Source organism: Chiloscyllium plagiosum, chromosome 2 (genome assembly GCF_004010195.1).
Source record: "Chiloscyllium plagiosum isolate BGI_BamShark_2017 chromosome 2, ASM401019v2, whole genome shotgun sequence".
NCBI classification, from domain to species: domain Eukaryota; kingdom Metazoa; phylum Chordata; class Chondrichthyes; order Orectolobiformes; family Hemiscylliidae; genus Chiloscyllium; species Chiloscyllium plagiosum.
The window spans coordinates 82,371,308-82,387,302 of record NC_057711.1 but is presented as its reverse complement, the minus strand read 5'-3'; the positions used below and the strand labels follow the sequence as shown (position 1 = coordinate 82,387,302).

At 42.7% G+C, this 15,995-nt stretch overlaps 1 protein-coding gene across 4 annotated transcripts in view; it reads left to right on the top strand.

Moving 5' to 3' along the window:
• Positions 1-15,995, top strand: part of LOC122561287 (kinesin-like protein KIF27) — a 142,148-nt gene that overhangs the window by 112,897 nt on the left and 13,256 nt on the right. For 3 of the 4 annotated variants that reach the window (XM_043712962.1, XM_043712952.1, XM_043712943.1), the window contains one exon: positions 11,882-12,049. In XM_043712962.1, the coding sequence (XP_043568897.1) occupies positions 11,882-12,049 (168 nt within the window). Of the gene's footprint in view, positions 1-759; positions 1,060-2,926; positions 2,998-11,881; positions 12,050-15,995 lie in introns of those variants that run through there. The other variant, XR_006314985.1, reaches the window with a different exon arrangement.

Sequence of the window (15,995 nt, the reverse complement as noted above, 5' to 3'; positions counted from 1 at the left end):
GGAATCCTAGTAGCACACAAACCCACCAACACTCTCAAACAAAAACTAACAAACTTAAAAGACCCAGTACAACCCATGGACAAAACCAACATCATCTACAAAATTCCATGCAAGGACTGCCACAAACACTATGTAGGACAAACAGGAAGAAAGTTAGCTGCCAGGATACACTAACACCAGCTAGCCACAAAAAGACATGACTCTCTCTTCCTCGTAGCCCTACACACGGAGGAAAAAAACCCACCATTTCGACTGGGACAACACATCTATCCTAGGACAGGCTAAGCAAAGACATGCCAGAGAATTCCTAGAGGCCTGGCACTCCAACCACAACGCCATAAACAAACACATAGATCTAGATGCCATCAATCAACCCCTCAGAAAACGAACAGGAAATGACATCACCACAAACCCCAGGAACCCCATCCAGGAGAAAGATATAAATAGAAAGCAGGAGACAACAGCTTCGCTTCACTTGGAGGTCGCCACTGATGATGTTACCTAGCCAGGTAATGAAACGTCTGGATATCAAACCTACAGCTCAGCGAGCAAACCTACACCCTAAACCTCAATCTGAGCTTCAAACCTTCACAAACCTTGCATACATACAGTGAGACTTACAAGCAAATGAGAGTTAACGCCAAGAACGTTTATGCTGAAAGTAATAGTCTTTTTCCATCATGCCACCAAAGTGCCCTCAATGGGCTTTCCTCTTTCTTTTACTCTCATTATATCTTAGTGTTGTCCCTTGTTCTGCAGTTCCATTCTGGAGCCCATTGGTTTGAACAGGAGACTCAGCGAACACTTGTGTCTGAACAGCCCAGAGATGCCATGGTTCTTGCCAGAGTCAAGTTGACCCTTCTCAGCTTGAACTTCGAAGGGTCAGAGGGAGGCAGGCATGGTGGAGGTGGAGAGTCAGGCCACCTCTGCGGTGTCTTGCATGGAAAGTGCAGAAGAGTCTTGTGAGGACAGGGCACCTGGATTGGGGTCAAGGATAACAAACTCCCACTGTCGCCGAGCCTTTGTCCTGAGGACCAGCATGTGCTTGATGGAATGCAGGTTTGTGATTCTTTCCAGTATTGCCAGAATGTGTTGGACCTGGTTGCCTCCATGGCAACTGCCAACCTGCTCAGGGAGGCAATCAGATGGTCACAGGATTTGCTGCATTGCTGCAGCTTCGGAACCATGAGAGCAATTGCAGCCCATTCTGCCTGTCTGCTGCCGCTCCTCCCTGTGGATTTGGATGGAGTCCCTCAATATGTAAACCACAGGCTCCTCTTCAGCATGCGGCTCAGCCAATGGCTGGTTTTCCACAGCCCTCTGATTGACAGCCACCTTGCCCTTTTATCTTCAGCCAGCTGCAGAGCAGTCACGGTGAGATGTTTACGCACACGTGTTTATGTTTCTCACTGGGGTGTTGATATCTGGGCTGGGATTGGGGGGAGAAATGCAGGAGTCAGCCTTGCTGATGCTTCTTCTGAGACCTCCGTCCCCCTCATCCTCAGAGGTTGAAGACAGAGCTTCCGGGGGAGCCAAGAGTGTCTCTTTAGAGCTTGAGGACAGGCTAGCAGAGCCTGCAAGGCAAGAGAGAGAAGTTGGCATGGCCAGTGGTTAGAAGTGATATGCAATGACTGAGAGTGACAGCACAATTAATGTGAAGCTGAAGTTGAATGAAGATTAGTATTTACTCATTTGGTAGGACATGGATGTTTCTGCATCCCTGTCAGGAGTGGCACCACTCTTTTCCTCTAAATGCCAGGATTCTCTCCCTGTCAAATGTCAAGAATCCATCCACCTGTACCACCTCTCTCTGTCCTGTCAAAGGAGGTCTGGCAATGTAATAAGAAAAGCAACAGAATTGAACGAGATTACAGTTTGTGTCATGACTTTCGGGCCAGTGTGGAATTAATGAGGAGACAGCACAGAGGGTATGTAAGTTTATTATGTGGGAGGTTAGGAGTAGACGAGAGTGAGTGAGGAAAGGTTTTGTCATCAATGTGAGAATGATAGAGCATTAGCCTTGGTGAGAGGTGAGAGCAATAGCAGAGATAGAATAAGTGTGAAGAAACAGAAAGAAGTCTGGTAAAGGGAGTAAGTCACTAACCTTTCTATATTGCTGGCCATTCCTGCAAATGCTGGTGCTGACATTGACCTGGTTGATGACCTTGGACCAGAGGGTTAGGGACTGGTGGCATGAACTCCTTTGCCAGTACTCGGGGAAAAGACTCTTCTCCTTTGCATTGCCCCATCCTCCAGGGCCTCCCAGTCTCTGTTGGGGAAACACAGTACCATCTTCCCATTCTCCACCATGTTCTGATTCTGTCCTTGAACAGGTCAGGGCAACTTTAGAATGTAAGTGCTCATCTAGGTGCACAGCATCCTTCTGAAATGGATGAACCAAAGATGTCAGTCTTTGGGTGAATATTCACTGAGTGTCGAGTTGTGGGAAAGATGCATGGTAAGATGAGTGAAAATTAGACATAAAAGATGCCATAGGTACAGTGTAGGTAATTATGGCATTGAGTTTGATAAGATAGGATGACAAAACCTACTCGGTCTCACAACAAAACAATGTCCAAATAAACTCAGACTTAGCCAAGAAAAATCATAGGATTCAGGCCAAAGCCTCTCTCTTACCTGCCTCTACTATCTTTGATGAATGCCACTTAGAGTCATAGAGATGTACAGCATGGAAACAGACCCTCCGGTCCAACCCATCCATGCCGACCAGATTTCCCAACCCAATCTAGTCCCACCTGCCAGCACCAGCCCATATCCCTCCAAACCCTTCCTATTCATATACCCATCCAAATGCCACTTGCACTGTCTCAGCTTTAGATTTTCTTTTTAATTTTTTTATCCTTAACTCTGTTATTTCTCTTCTTCATCTTCAATCTTGGTGGTCTTGTCCTTTTCTTTATTTCAGGTGGGAAGTGGTGTAGGAGGGAATGGTACCTCCAGTGACTGCAAGTTTCATTTGGGGTGGAGGCTGTGCAGGTAAATTTGCTTCTGTTCCCATTCCTTCCCCTTCTACAATCATTTGTGTTTTCTCCACTCTTTCCCTTTCTACCAACCTCTTCACTCCCATCAGGTTCTTTTTATTCCACTGAGCTATGTGCTCAACACATCAACCTACTATCCCCTCCCCCATTCTGCCCTGACACATCCTTCATCCTTAACCTCTCACTTGTACTTGTTATACTCACGCAAATAAAGAATTCAGTATAGAGAGGTCAGCGGCTCCTTCATCCTTTTTTCTGTTCCCCAACCTCCCCAACCCCCATTAATCTTCCCTTCTTACCCGTTTACTAAATAGAGGTTTTGTTTGAATTTAGAAGTCATTTTCTTGCAAAATAATTTTAGAATGATGAGAAAAACAATTTCAGTCTTTGTCTGCATCTTAGTGTTTTCTCCACGTTCTGACTCTCTGTCTTCTCTTTCTTTCTCATGTGCTTCTCCATCTCCAGATGTGAGAGATTAGAATATGCTTTGCAATTGTAACCTATCAGCATTAGCTTTTCTTATCAACAAAACACAGAATGACAATCCATTGGCTTCACAATTTAACTGATTTTTTTTTTCAAGGAAACTTGAATTAATAAAGATCTTGTGATAAAGGTACTGCTATAATCTTGTTAGTGACCAAGTTCCAGGATGTTTATCAAGTGACAGTGAAGGAACAGAAGTATATGGTTAAGCTGGTGTATGACTTCACATAGAATATGGAGATGATAAGTGTTCCCATGTAGGTGCTGCTCTAATCTTTCTGGGTGGTGAAGGTCATTGAATTGAATTGAATTTATTGTCACATGTACTGAGGCACAGTGAAAAGTTTGTCCATGGTTTTGGGAGGTTGGATAAACTCTTCTGTGCCTTCTCAGTATGGCAGCACTGAGTGTGGAACATTCAATTACTAGTTAACTTAATGGGGTTGAATTTCATAAGCAAACTGAAGTTGATATGGGAGATGCATAACTGAGATGCTGCCTACCTCATTTTGTCCCCTACAACCAATTTGTCAGAAATTACTGGGCTTTCTGAATTGAATTGAATTGAATTTATTGTCACGTGTACCAAGGCACAGTGAAAAGCTTTGTCTTGCGAGTAATACAGGCAGATCACATAGTTAAGTAGCAGGGATAGTAAATAATAGGTAAACAGCGGCAAAACCAAAAACACAGGTACAGGCGAATGTTAAGAGTTTGTGAGTCCATTCAATATTCTAACAACAGTGGGGTAGAAACTGTTGCGAAGCTGGCTGGTGCATGTGTTCAGGCTTCTGTACCTTCTCCCTGATGGTAGAGGTTGTAGATGGATCTTTGAGAATGCTGGCAGCCTTTCCTTGACAGTGGGCCTGGTGGATAGATTCTATAGATGAGAGGTTGGCCTTTGTTATTGTCCGGGCCGAGTTCACTATTCTCTGTAACCGTCTCCAATCTTGAATGGTACAGTTGCCATACAGGTAGTGACATATCCAGGCAGAATGCTCTCGATGGCACATCTATAAAAGTTGGCAAGAGTATTTCCGTCATGCCAAATTTCCTCAGCTGCCCGAAGAAGAAAAGACGTTGTTAGGCCTTTGTAACCAGTGCATCCACATGAGAGTCCAAGAAAGCTTGTTGTGGGTGACTACTCCCAGGAGCTTGACACTCTCCACTCGTTCAACTTCTGTGCTGTTAATGTGTAGGGGGCCATGAGTAACATCCCACCGAAAGTCAATAATGCGTTCCTTGGTTTTGCTGGCATTGAGAGCTAGGTTGTTATCGGTGCATCATTTTTCCACGTCTTCCACCTCCCGTCTGTAGTCTGTTTCGTCGCCATCTGACATTTAACCGTCGATGGTGGTGTCATCAGCGAACCTATAAATGACATCAGTCTGGTATTTGGCGATGCAGTCATGGGTATACAGTGAGCACAGTCGGGGGCTGAGTACGCACCCCTGGGGGGCTCCAGTGTTAAGTGTTAGTGAGGATGAAATATTGTCCCCAATCTTGACTGATGGTTTTCTGTGGATCAGGAAACTGAGGATCTAGTTACAGAGAGTGGGGCTTAGTCCAAGATCACTAAGTTTAGTAATCAGACTCGAGGGGATAATACTGTTGAAGGCTGAACTGTAGGATTCTTACCTAGCTGTTCTTGGTGTCAAGATGTTCTCGGGAGGAGTGAAGGGCAAGTGATATGGCATCTGATGCGGATCTGTTGGTCCGATAGGCAAATTGGAGTGGGTTAAGAGTAGTGGGGAAGCTGGAGTAGATTAATGCCATGACCAACCTTTCAAAGCATTTCATGACCACCGAGTTAGGGCCACTAGGCGGTAGTCATTGAGACATGCTGCATGAGCCTTCTTAGGCACATGGATGATGTTGACCTTCTTGAAATAGGCAGGGACAGTGGCTTGCTTCAGGGAGAGGTTGAAGATATCCAAGAAGACCTATGCCAGTTGATCTGCGCATGCTGTGAGTGTATGGCCTGGTACTCCATCTGGTCCCATTGCTTTCCTTGGATTCACACGAAGGAAAACTGATCTGACCTCTGATGCAGTGACTGTTGGGAAAGGTTCATTAGGACTTGTCGGAATAGGTGTTACCTCTCGACAGAAATTCTGCTCAAAGTAAGCATAGAAGGTGTTGAGACGATCTGGGAGGGATATGTCATCATCTGCTATCTTGCACTGTCTCTTTTTCGAACCTGTCATGTCATTCAGTCCTTGCCATAGTTGCCGGATGTCTGTCAGGGTCTCTAGTTTGGATTGGTATTTGTCCTTGGCTGCCTTAATGACTCTGCGAAGGTCATACTTGAATTCCTTATATTTGAATGGGTCACCAGATCTGAAGGCCTTACACCTGGTTTTTAGCAGGTTCTGTATGTCCTGATTCATCCAGGGTTTCCTGTTGGGGAACACGTGGATTGACTTCCTCGGTATGCAGTCCTCCACATAAAGTCTGTGACGGTGGTCGTGTACACGTCCAAGGTCCCTGCGGACTGTTTGAATGTAGCCCAATCAGCCAATTTCAGACAGCACCGGAGCTGACCCTTTTCCTCCTCTGCCCACCACTGGACGTGTGTCTGCAAGGGGATCTCCTGCTTGAGCTTTTGCCTGTAAGCCGGGAGAAGAAGCACGATATTGTCGTCAGAGTTCCTGAAATAAAGGGGGAATGGAGCGGTAGGCATCCTTCACAGAGGTATAGCAGGGTCTAAAATGTTCAGGCCCCTGGTTGGGCAGGTAATGTTCTAGTGGTAATTGGGCAATACCTTCCTTAGATTGGCCTGATTGAAGTCGCCAGTCACTGCGTAGTCTCAGTCTTACCTGGAGAAGGTAAGTTTCTGCTTGTGTTCTGATTTGTCCAGTTAGCTCTTGGTTTCAGTTGCTGCCAATTCGTTGCTTGCGGTTAGGTCACATTTTTGTATAGTGATGTTTGGGCTGCTTTCCAGGTAGGTGTCTTATGGGGTCGGGAGTGTTTTGTGTCGGTTCTGCTTCCTGGGGCAGGTCTTTCGGGTCCCTCCATTTTCTGGCAGGCCCCAAGCCTGGGGCTCGCGTAGGCTGCCTCCAGCTGGTCTGGCCTTCTTCCAGGGTGGTCAGGTGGGTCATGTCTGCTGCCTTCATCCAGTAAGCTGGCTTTGACGGTCGGAGGAGTTTAGATAAAACAGAGTTATTAGTAATTTTTAAAAGCATTATATTAATTTTAAGAGTGTAGAATGATTGCAGGAAGTCGGAAATAGGAAATTTAGATCTGCATGCTGGAGCTCGCAAGGAGTCAACCATATCCGATACCATCTTGCTTCCAAAGATTCCAAAGATCTTGCTTTTGTTGAACTTATGATGGGCAATCAAAAGAGCCCTTTCAAAAAAAAGAGTAAAAGTGTTGACGTTCTTGGGGAGCTAAAAAGAAACATCAATAAGCCTTCAAGCCAAAAAGGAATTTATTACATTTATCCGGCCTACCAAAGCGTTTTCTTCACTGTTGGTGTGGGCATGTGCCATTCCAGCGAGCAGCTCACAGATGAACTTGTGTTATGTACTGTTGTGTTTCATTTGCATCAAATGTCAAATGATTCCTCCCCCTAGATTCAAGGCACACTTTCACCTCTTCTGCTAACGGAGCAGCATATCAGTGAAATTTCAGACCCTGAAATGAGAGAAATACTTGAGTTCTTCGGGTATTATTTGAATATTTTAATTTTGATTTTTAATCTTCCTCTTCCTTCATCTTTCAGAGTCTTAGGTTTTAATACTAACAGGTCCCTGGCTTTCTATAAACCATATTTTGCATTTACATGCCCATGTCTAGGGACTTTTCCCACAAACATATTCGAAAAGAGATTTTTTGATATCAATTAGGAGTCAGAATATTGCTATTTTCAATTGTAGCCAAAGTCAGTGAAACAAATTTTAGCCTCCCACTCATCTGAAATTAGCTAATGAGATAGGGAGAAACATGAGATCTTGTGGATTTGGTGGTTACATGTACTGCTAAATATTCAGAGGAGCTATGTCCACAAGAATCTTCGAAGACCCAATATTATTAAGTACATTGTTTATTGACTCTTTAATTGCTAACAAACTATTTCAGGCTTGAACAAGAATAACATATCATGATTGTAGCACTTTGAATGTATTCAAACACAGCAAGACACTTCTTGGGAATGGTGTGAAACAAAATTTGACATGGCCATAACAAGAGTTATTAGGGTTGATGACTTAAAACATGATCAAAGGAATAAATGTAGGGAACTTGCCCCAGTTTATAATACAGAGGAGAAAGTGAGGACTGCAGCTGCTGGAGATCAGAGCTGAAAATGTGTTGCTGGAAGAAGGGCTCATGCCCGAAACGTCGATTCTCCTGCTCCTTGGATGCTGCCTGACCTGCTGCGCTTTTCCAGCAACACATTTTCAGCCCAGTATATAATACAGCCAAGTGTGAAAGTCATTCAAGTCTGGAATTTGTAAACCTACAATACCCAGCATGGTTGGCATTAATTGTATCCAAAAAGAAATCAAAATTATTTGTCAAAAACTGTGAACAAATTGCATTCTATAATCACTTATCGTGTTTATCTTTGCCATTATCCTAATCTCACATTTTATCTCTAGTTTCTTTCACCCTTTTCCTTCTGAGCACATCTTGTCAATGAAATCAGCAAGATCTGGACAGTATCTAGGTTTGGGTTGACAAGTGGCAAATAACACAAATGCCAGGCTATGATCATTACCAATAAAAAACAATCTAACCACTATCACTTGACATTCAATGGTGTTACCATCACTGAATCCCCCACTTTCAGCATCCTGGGGGCTTACCATTGACCAGAAACTCAACAGGACTCACTACATAAATACAGTGGCCACGAGCAGGTCAGTGGCTAAGAATATTGCAGCAAGTACCTCACCTCCTCACTCCCTAAAGCCTGCCCATCATCTATAAGGCACAAGTAAGGAGTGTGAAGGAATACTAGCCAGTTCCCTGGATGGGTGCAGCTCCAACAGCATTCAAGAAGCTTGACACCATCTAGGACAAAACAACCCACTTGAATGGCAACATATCCACAAGCATCCACTTCCTCCACCACTAACACTCAGTAGCAGCAGTGTGTACGATCTACAAGATGCAATGCAGAAATTCACCAAATATCCTCAGACAGCACCTTCAAAATCCACAACCATTTGCATCTAGAAGGATAAGGGTAACAGGTACATGGAAACACTACCACCTGTAAATTCCCATCCGAGTCACACCATCCTGATTTGGAAATGTATCATTGTTCCTTCACTGTAACTAGGTCAAAATCCTGGAATTGCCTCCTTAATGGCCTTGTAGATCAACCCACAGCAGATGGACTTTGGCAGTTCAGGAAGGCAGCTGACCACCACCTTCTCAAGGGCAACTAGAGACAGGCAATAATTGCTGGACAGCCAGCAATACCCACCTCCCACAAATGAATAATAAAAAACCTCCTACTACCTCAATTCTATTTCCACCAAATTCCTGACCATTTACCTTCAGTTCATGACTCTTAGGTTAGGTGTTGTTAATGGTTCCAATTCCTCAGGACTCTTCCACTTCCTGACCATTCCACTGTCATTATTCCATTTCTCAAAAAACCTAGCTTTGACCACTCAGTTCTGGAGAGCTACATAACAATGTTCTGTACCTGTCTAAAGTCCTTGAATGTACTGGCACATCCCAAATTTGTACCCACTTTCCTGCAACTTTATATTTGAATCATTGGAAACACATTTTCACCCTACCATAGCATTAAAACAGCCCATATCAAAGTCATAGTGTTAGACAGCATGGAAACAGACCCTTTGGCACAACTAGCCCACACTGACCACACATCCCAATCAGACCTAGTCCCATTTGTCATTAGGCCCATATCCCTCTAAACACTTCCAGTTCCTATATCCATCTAGATGCTTTTTGAATGTTGTAATTGTACCTCCCTCTTCCATTTTCTCTGTCAGTTCGTTCCATACAAGCACCACCACCTGTATGAGAAAGCTACCCCTCCAGTCCTTTTTAAATTGTTCCCCTCTCACCTTAAACCTATGCGCTCTAGTTTTGGGCTCTCCTACCCTGGGAAAAAATACGTGGGCTATTCACCCTACTTTTGCCCCTCCTGAATTTATAGACCACTACAGGGTCACCTCTCAGCCTTCCCGGGACAAAAGTCACAGTCTATTCAGCCTCTCCCAACAACTCAAACTCTCCAGTCCCGGCAACATCCTTGTCTGGACCCGCTCAAGTTTAATAAAATCCAGTAGAAGGATGACCAGCATTATGCACAGTATTCTAAAAGTTGCCTCACCAATGTCCTACACAACCGCAATATTACTTCCAATTCCTATACTCAATATTCCGACCAACGAAGGCAAGCATTTGAAATGCTTTCTTCACCGTCTTGTCTACTCATTACTCCACTTTCAAGAGATATGCACCTGCACTCCTAGGTTTCCTTGTCCGGCAACACTCCCCAGAGCCCTACAATTAACTGTACAAGTCCTGCCCTGGTTTGCCTTACTAAAATGCAACACCTCACATTTCTCTAAATTAAACTTCATCTGTCACTCCTTGGTCTATTGGCCCATCTGATCAAGGTCCATTATACTTTGAGATAATCTTCTTCATTGTTCATTTGTCATCTGCAAACTTACTAACCATGCCTCCTATATTCATATCCAAATCGTTAATATAAATGATGAAAAGCAGTGGACCCAACACTGATTCTTGTGTCACACCGCTGGTCACAGGCCTATAGTCCAAAACTCAGCTGTCTACCACTACCCTCTGTCTCTTACCTTCAAATCAATTTTGTATCCAATTGGCTCGTTTCCCCGGATCCCATGTGATCTAACCTTATTAACCAGTCTACAATGTGGGACCTGTCGAACATTTTGCTGAAGTCCATATAAACAAAGTCTACAGCTCCGCCTACATCTATCTTCTTTGTCACCTCTTCAAAAAACTCAGTCAAATCCATGAGACACAATTTCCCCTACACAAAGCTATGTAGACTAACCTTAATCAGACCTTGCCTTTCTAAATGCATGTAAATCCTAACCCTCAGAATCCCATCCAACAACTTACCCACCACTGCCATAAGGCTCCCTAATCTATTATTCCCTGGCTTTTCTTTCCAGCTTTTTTAACATAATAGAACCACATTAGCCAATCTCCAGTCTTCTGACACCTCATCCGTGATTGTTGATGATACAAATACCTCAGCAAGGGGTCCTGCAATCTCTTCCTTAACTTCCCACAAAGTTCTGGGAAACACCTGATCAGGTCTTGGAGATTTATCTACCTTTTGGAGTTTTATGAGTTCCAATACCTCCTCTTCTGTAATATGAGGTGTTGTCAAGACGTCACTATTTATTTCCCCAAGATCCTAGCTTCCATGTCCTTCTCCATAGTAAATACTGACACGAAATATTTGTTTAGTATCTCATCCATCTGCTGTGGTTCCATATACAGATGGCCACATTGATCTTTAAGGGGCCCTATTCTTTCCCTAGTTACACTTTTGTCATTTATGTACTTACAGAATTTCTTTGGATTGTCCTTAACTCTATTTGCAAAAGCTATCTTATGTTCCCCTTTTTGCCCCCTCAATTCCCATACAATTGTAACTATAGTAAACTAAACCTTCCTCATTCTTTTCAACCTATCTGCAACCTTGCCTATTCCTCCCTTATCACGCCTGACCAAATGGATTGCACTTTCCTTGACTAGTATTTTTCTCACCAAGCCAATTACATTGCCCAACTCCATCTCTGTCTCAACTGCCGGTGAAACTGTCACTCATGTTTTTGTTAAACCTAGACTTGAGAATTATGTTGCTCTTCTGGCTGGTCTTCCATTGCCCAGATTCCATAACCTTGAGTTCAACCAATATTTTGCCAGTATCCTAATATATACTTAGTTCAGCCTCTGGTTACTAACATTGATTCCTGGCCCAGCAGCAATTCAATTTGAAAGACTCAACCGAAGTTTTAAATGACACTATATACATGCTTCTCCCCATTCTTAGCCAATCCAATAGCCCTCTTCTGATTATATTCCTCCAAGTAAGCCTTCATACAAATACCCAGTTTTAATTACTCCACATTTGGCAGTTGTGCTTTCCACTGTCTGGCTCATGAACTTTCTCAGTCAACAGTTTTCTCCTTATTTAAGATCATCCTTAAATCCAAAGGCAATAAATTCTCCTTGTGTATTTTTATATGACCCATTGTCAAAAATTATTTTTAACATGCTTTTGGAGCACTTATGTTTTATTACATGAAAGGTTTCATGTAAAGCAGGTTGTTATCATGTATCATGTACATTTTGTGAGGACGTAAATATAATTATAAAATAAAATAATGATTCTCTTTTTACAGACAGAACTAGTGATGGACTTGCAGATGGCATTAAGGCACATGAATCAAAAATTCAACAATTGGAGAAGGACCTGTATTTCTACAAAAAAACAAGTAGAGAATTAAAGAAAAAACTGAGGGAATTGGTCGAATCATTAAACCAGAATCAGCATGTGGCAGCTTCAAAAAGTACTTAACTGCTTTATTATTCATGCTTTCAATTATTTTTCTAGGAAGTTATTTTCCTTGTTTTCCCATAAACATGAATCTGATTTCTCCACACGCTTACGTGATGTGGATTTTCTGGGCCAAATGGCTTCCTTGCGCCAAAGTGACTGTATAACTCTCGTTGCTGGAGTTCAAATTACCTCAGAATGTCTGTCTTGATTTTTTTTTACTTGTTGATGATGTTATCTAGACTTTCTTCAGTATCTCTCTGCAATAACATAGTATAAATCAGAAGGGTACTCTATGGGCATACTGGAGTTCCAACATGCCACAACGCTACTAACTTCTTGGCTTTAGATTTTAAGAGAAAATTAAACTTTCGTCTTCAGCAAACTAATATCAGCTGGCCCAACTCCAGCATGGAGACAGTGGGTAAATGCATCACTCTACCCTCTAAACCTTACAATATTTCTATGTAACCAGTCCATGGTGGTAATTATCCCAATCTTAGCAATAAATCTAATCCCAAATGTATACTGATTTCATTTACATTTGATCCCTTCCCTTCAATGATTTAGGGTAATTATTATTAAATTTTGAAATAGTTGGTGCTTCAATAACAGTTTTATTTTGCATCCATTACCTCATAGCTTTGTGTAGTTAAAAACATTCTCCTGGTCTTTACATTCTAATTCACTTACACGAATTCTTATATTGGTGTGGCCTCATTACAGACCCCTCAATGACTAAAAACGTTCTGTTTATTCCATATTATTATAATTTTATTTGAAAGATTTGGATCCACAGATGATTTGCTAAGTATTGGTTAAAAATAGGTAAGGCGCTTAGTGGACAAGGGGATAGCAATGTGTCATTATCTGTCTCTGATCAAAGTGATTCAGGTTGTTCAGCTTATTGTCTCCAGGAATGTGGCATATAGGCCAGTGCTTAATATGTTGCTGAGTGACTAAAGCTCATCAGGGATCCAGATTCATGCAAGACCATCTCCAATTAAAGTTAACATGCTCTTATCAAATGAAGCTAGTCTACAACTCTTATAAGGGAGTTGCAGTCTGGGTACAGATGGTGGAAGTAGCTCGAAAAATATCAGGGCATGGAGCAGCATGGCAAAGAGAGGATTCCTCATTTCTTATATGCAGAATGGTAGCCTTTGTCAGGAGATAGATAGAAGGAGAAAGTTAATATTTCCACAAGGGTCCCAGAGGCCTTCCGGATATATCCTGTGAAGGCTGTGGGAGAAGACAACCACAGAGATCAGTACCAGAATTCTAGCCATGAAGAGCTGGATACAGTGCCAGTAAAGGTTTGATAGCCTCATGAAAATGGTCAGGGTCAAGAATATTTCTTGAAATGCCATCTGCTACCACGCACCACCCCAGTCTATCACTGCTCTATTCAACACAACCTCATTATTCATCCATCAGTAAATTTCAGCAAACAGCACTCTCATACTACACTGCACCCTCACAAGTTTCCACAGCTGCAAGCTTCATAATCACAATTTTCCCATACTACCAGCTATTCAGTTGTGGCAGGCATATTATCAAAACACATTGCAACATATTAACACTTACTTGTACAACATGATAACCATAATTGGTAGCAACAAATAGCTGGTATGTCACAGACAAGGCTACATATCTTCCCCTTCACTGCAGAGAGGGCAGCAATTGACATTGGTGCTAAAGTTATTTTTCGGGTTCTTCTAATTCATTCATGGAATGTGGATATTGCTTTTGGGACAACATTTACATAAATGATTTGGGTGCGAGCATAAGTGGTACTGTTAATAAGTTTGCAGATGACACCAAAACTGGAGGTGTTGTGGACAGCGAAGAGGGTTACCTCAGATTGCAACAGGATCTGGACCAGATGGGCCAATGGGCTGAGAAGTGACAGGTGGAGTTTAATTCAGATAAATGCGAGGTGCAGCATTTTGGGAAAGCAAATCTTGGCAGGACTTATACACTTAATGGTAAGGTCCTGGGAGTGTTGCTGAACAAAGAGACCTTGGAGTGCAGGTTCATAGCTCCTTGAAAGTGGAGTCACAGGTAGATAGGATAATGAAGAAGGCGTTTGGTATGCTTTCCTTTATTGGTCAGAAAATTGAGTACAGGTGTTGGGATGTCATGTTGCGGCTGTACAGGACATTGGTTAGGCCACTGTTGGAATATTGTGCAATTCTGGTCTCCTTTCTATCGGAAAGATGTTGTGAAAGGGTTGGAGGATTTGAACTAAAGGGAGAGGCTGAACAGGCTGGGGCTGTTTTCGCAGGAGCGTCGGAGGCTGAGGGGTGACCTTATAGAAGTTTACAAAATTATGAGGGGCATGGATCGGGTAAATAGACAAAGTCTTTTTCCTGGGGTGGGAGATTCCAGAACTAGAGGGCATAGAATTAGGGTGAGAGGGGAAAAATATAAAAGAGACCTATGGGGCAACATTTTCACACAGAGAGTGGTATGTGTATGGAATGAGCTGCCAGAGGAAGTGGTGGAGGCTGGTATAATTGCAACATTTAAGTGGCATTTGGATGGCTATATGAATAGGAAGTGTTTGGAGGGATGTGGGCCGGGTGCTGGCAGGTGGGACTAGATTGGGTTGGGATAGCTGGTCGGCATAGATGGGTTGGACCGAAGGGTCTGTTTCCATGCTGTACATCTCTATGACTCTCTAACATTTAAGCCCATCCGTAGTTCCCCCCAAGAAAATGGTAGTGAGCCATTACAATTCAGTTAGTGTATGTAGCCTCATAATGCCATTGGGAAAGGGGTTATATCATTCCATTATGTACCATCATTGAACATATTTAATGCTGAAATAAACATTTTTGTGATGTCTCGTAAAATCAAGCAATAGGGGGAGTTGTTACGGGGCGATCTATAGAAAATAACTACTGAAGAAGGCAGCTCACCACCACCTCTGAAGGGATGGACAAAAATACCAGCTCAATAAATGCTTACAACCCATGAATTAATTTTTAAAAATGACATTGATTATAAGCATGAGCATGATTATGTCTCAGACACAGCCATCGTCATACCTTTCTTCCTAGGAGGATAGACTGCAGACCACAGCTAGAGCACTGTATGCACTCCTGGAATCCATATTATAGGAGGGATGTAATTGCAGAAGTGAGAGTGCTGAGGAGATTTACCAATATGTTGCCTGTCCTGGAGATTTTTCCTTATAAAGAAAGATTGGATAGCTGGGATTGCTTTCCATAAAGCTGGGGAAACTGAGAGCAGTCAAAATTGAGATGTGTAAAATTATGAGGGCCATAAACAGGGTAGATGGGAAGAAGCGTTCTCGCTTGATGGAGGGATCAATGACCAAGAGCATAGATTTAAGGTAAGAGGTAGAAAAGATGTGAGGGAAGTAAGCCCAGAGGGTGGTGGAATCTGGAACTGACTGCCTCTAAAGGTGATAGAGGCAGAAACCCTAAGAAGTATTTAGATATTTAATTGTGATGCAAAGGCAGACAGGGCTATGGGTCAAGTACTGGAAAATGGGATTCAAGTAGTTAGGTGCTTGCTTTTTGATGGTCAATCATCTCAGTGCAAGTCTATCACTACTGAAGTCCCTCAGGATAGATATTTTTAAAACAGCATCCAGACGTATGGATTTTTAATTCAGATAAATGCGAGGTGCTGCATTTTGGAAAAGCAAATCTTAGCAGGTCTTATACACTTAATGGTAAAGTCCCAGGGAGTGTTGCTGAACAAAGAGACCTTGGAGTGCAGGTTCATAGCTCCTTGAAAGTGGAGTCACAGGTAAATAGGATAGTGAAGAAGGCGTTTGGTATGCTTTCCTTTATTGGTCAGAGTATTGAGTACAGGAGTTGGGAGGTCATGTTGCGGCTGTACAGGACATTGGTTAGGCCACTGTTGGAATATTGTGGGAAATTCTGGTCTCCTTCCTATCGGAAAGATGTTGTGAAACTTGAAAG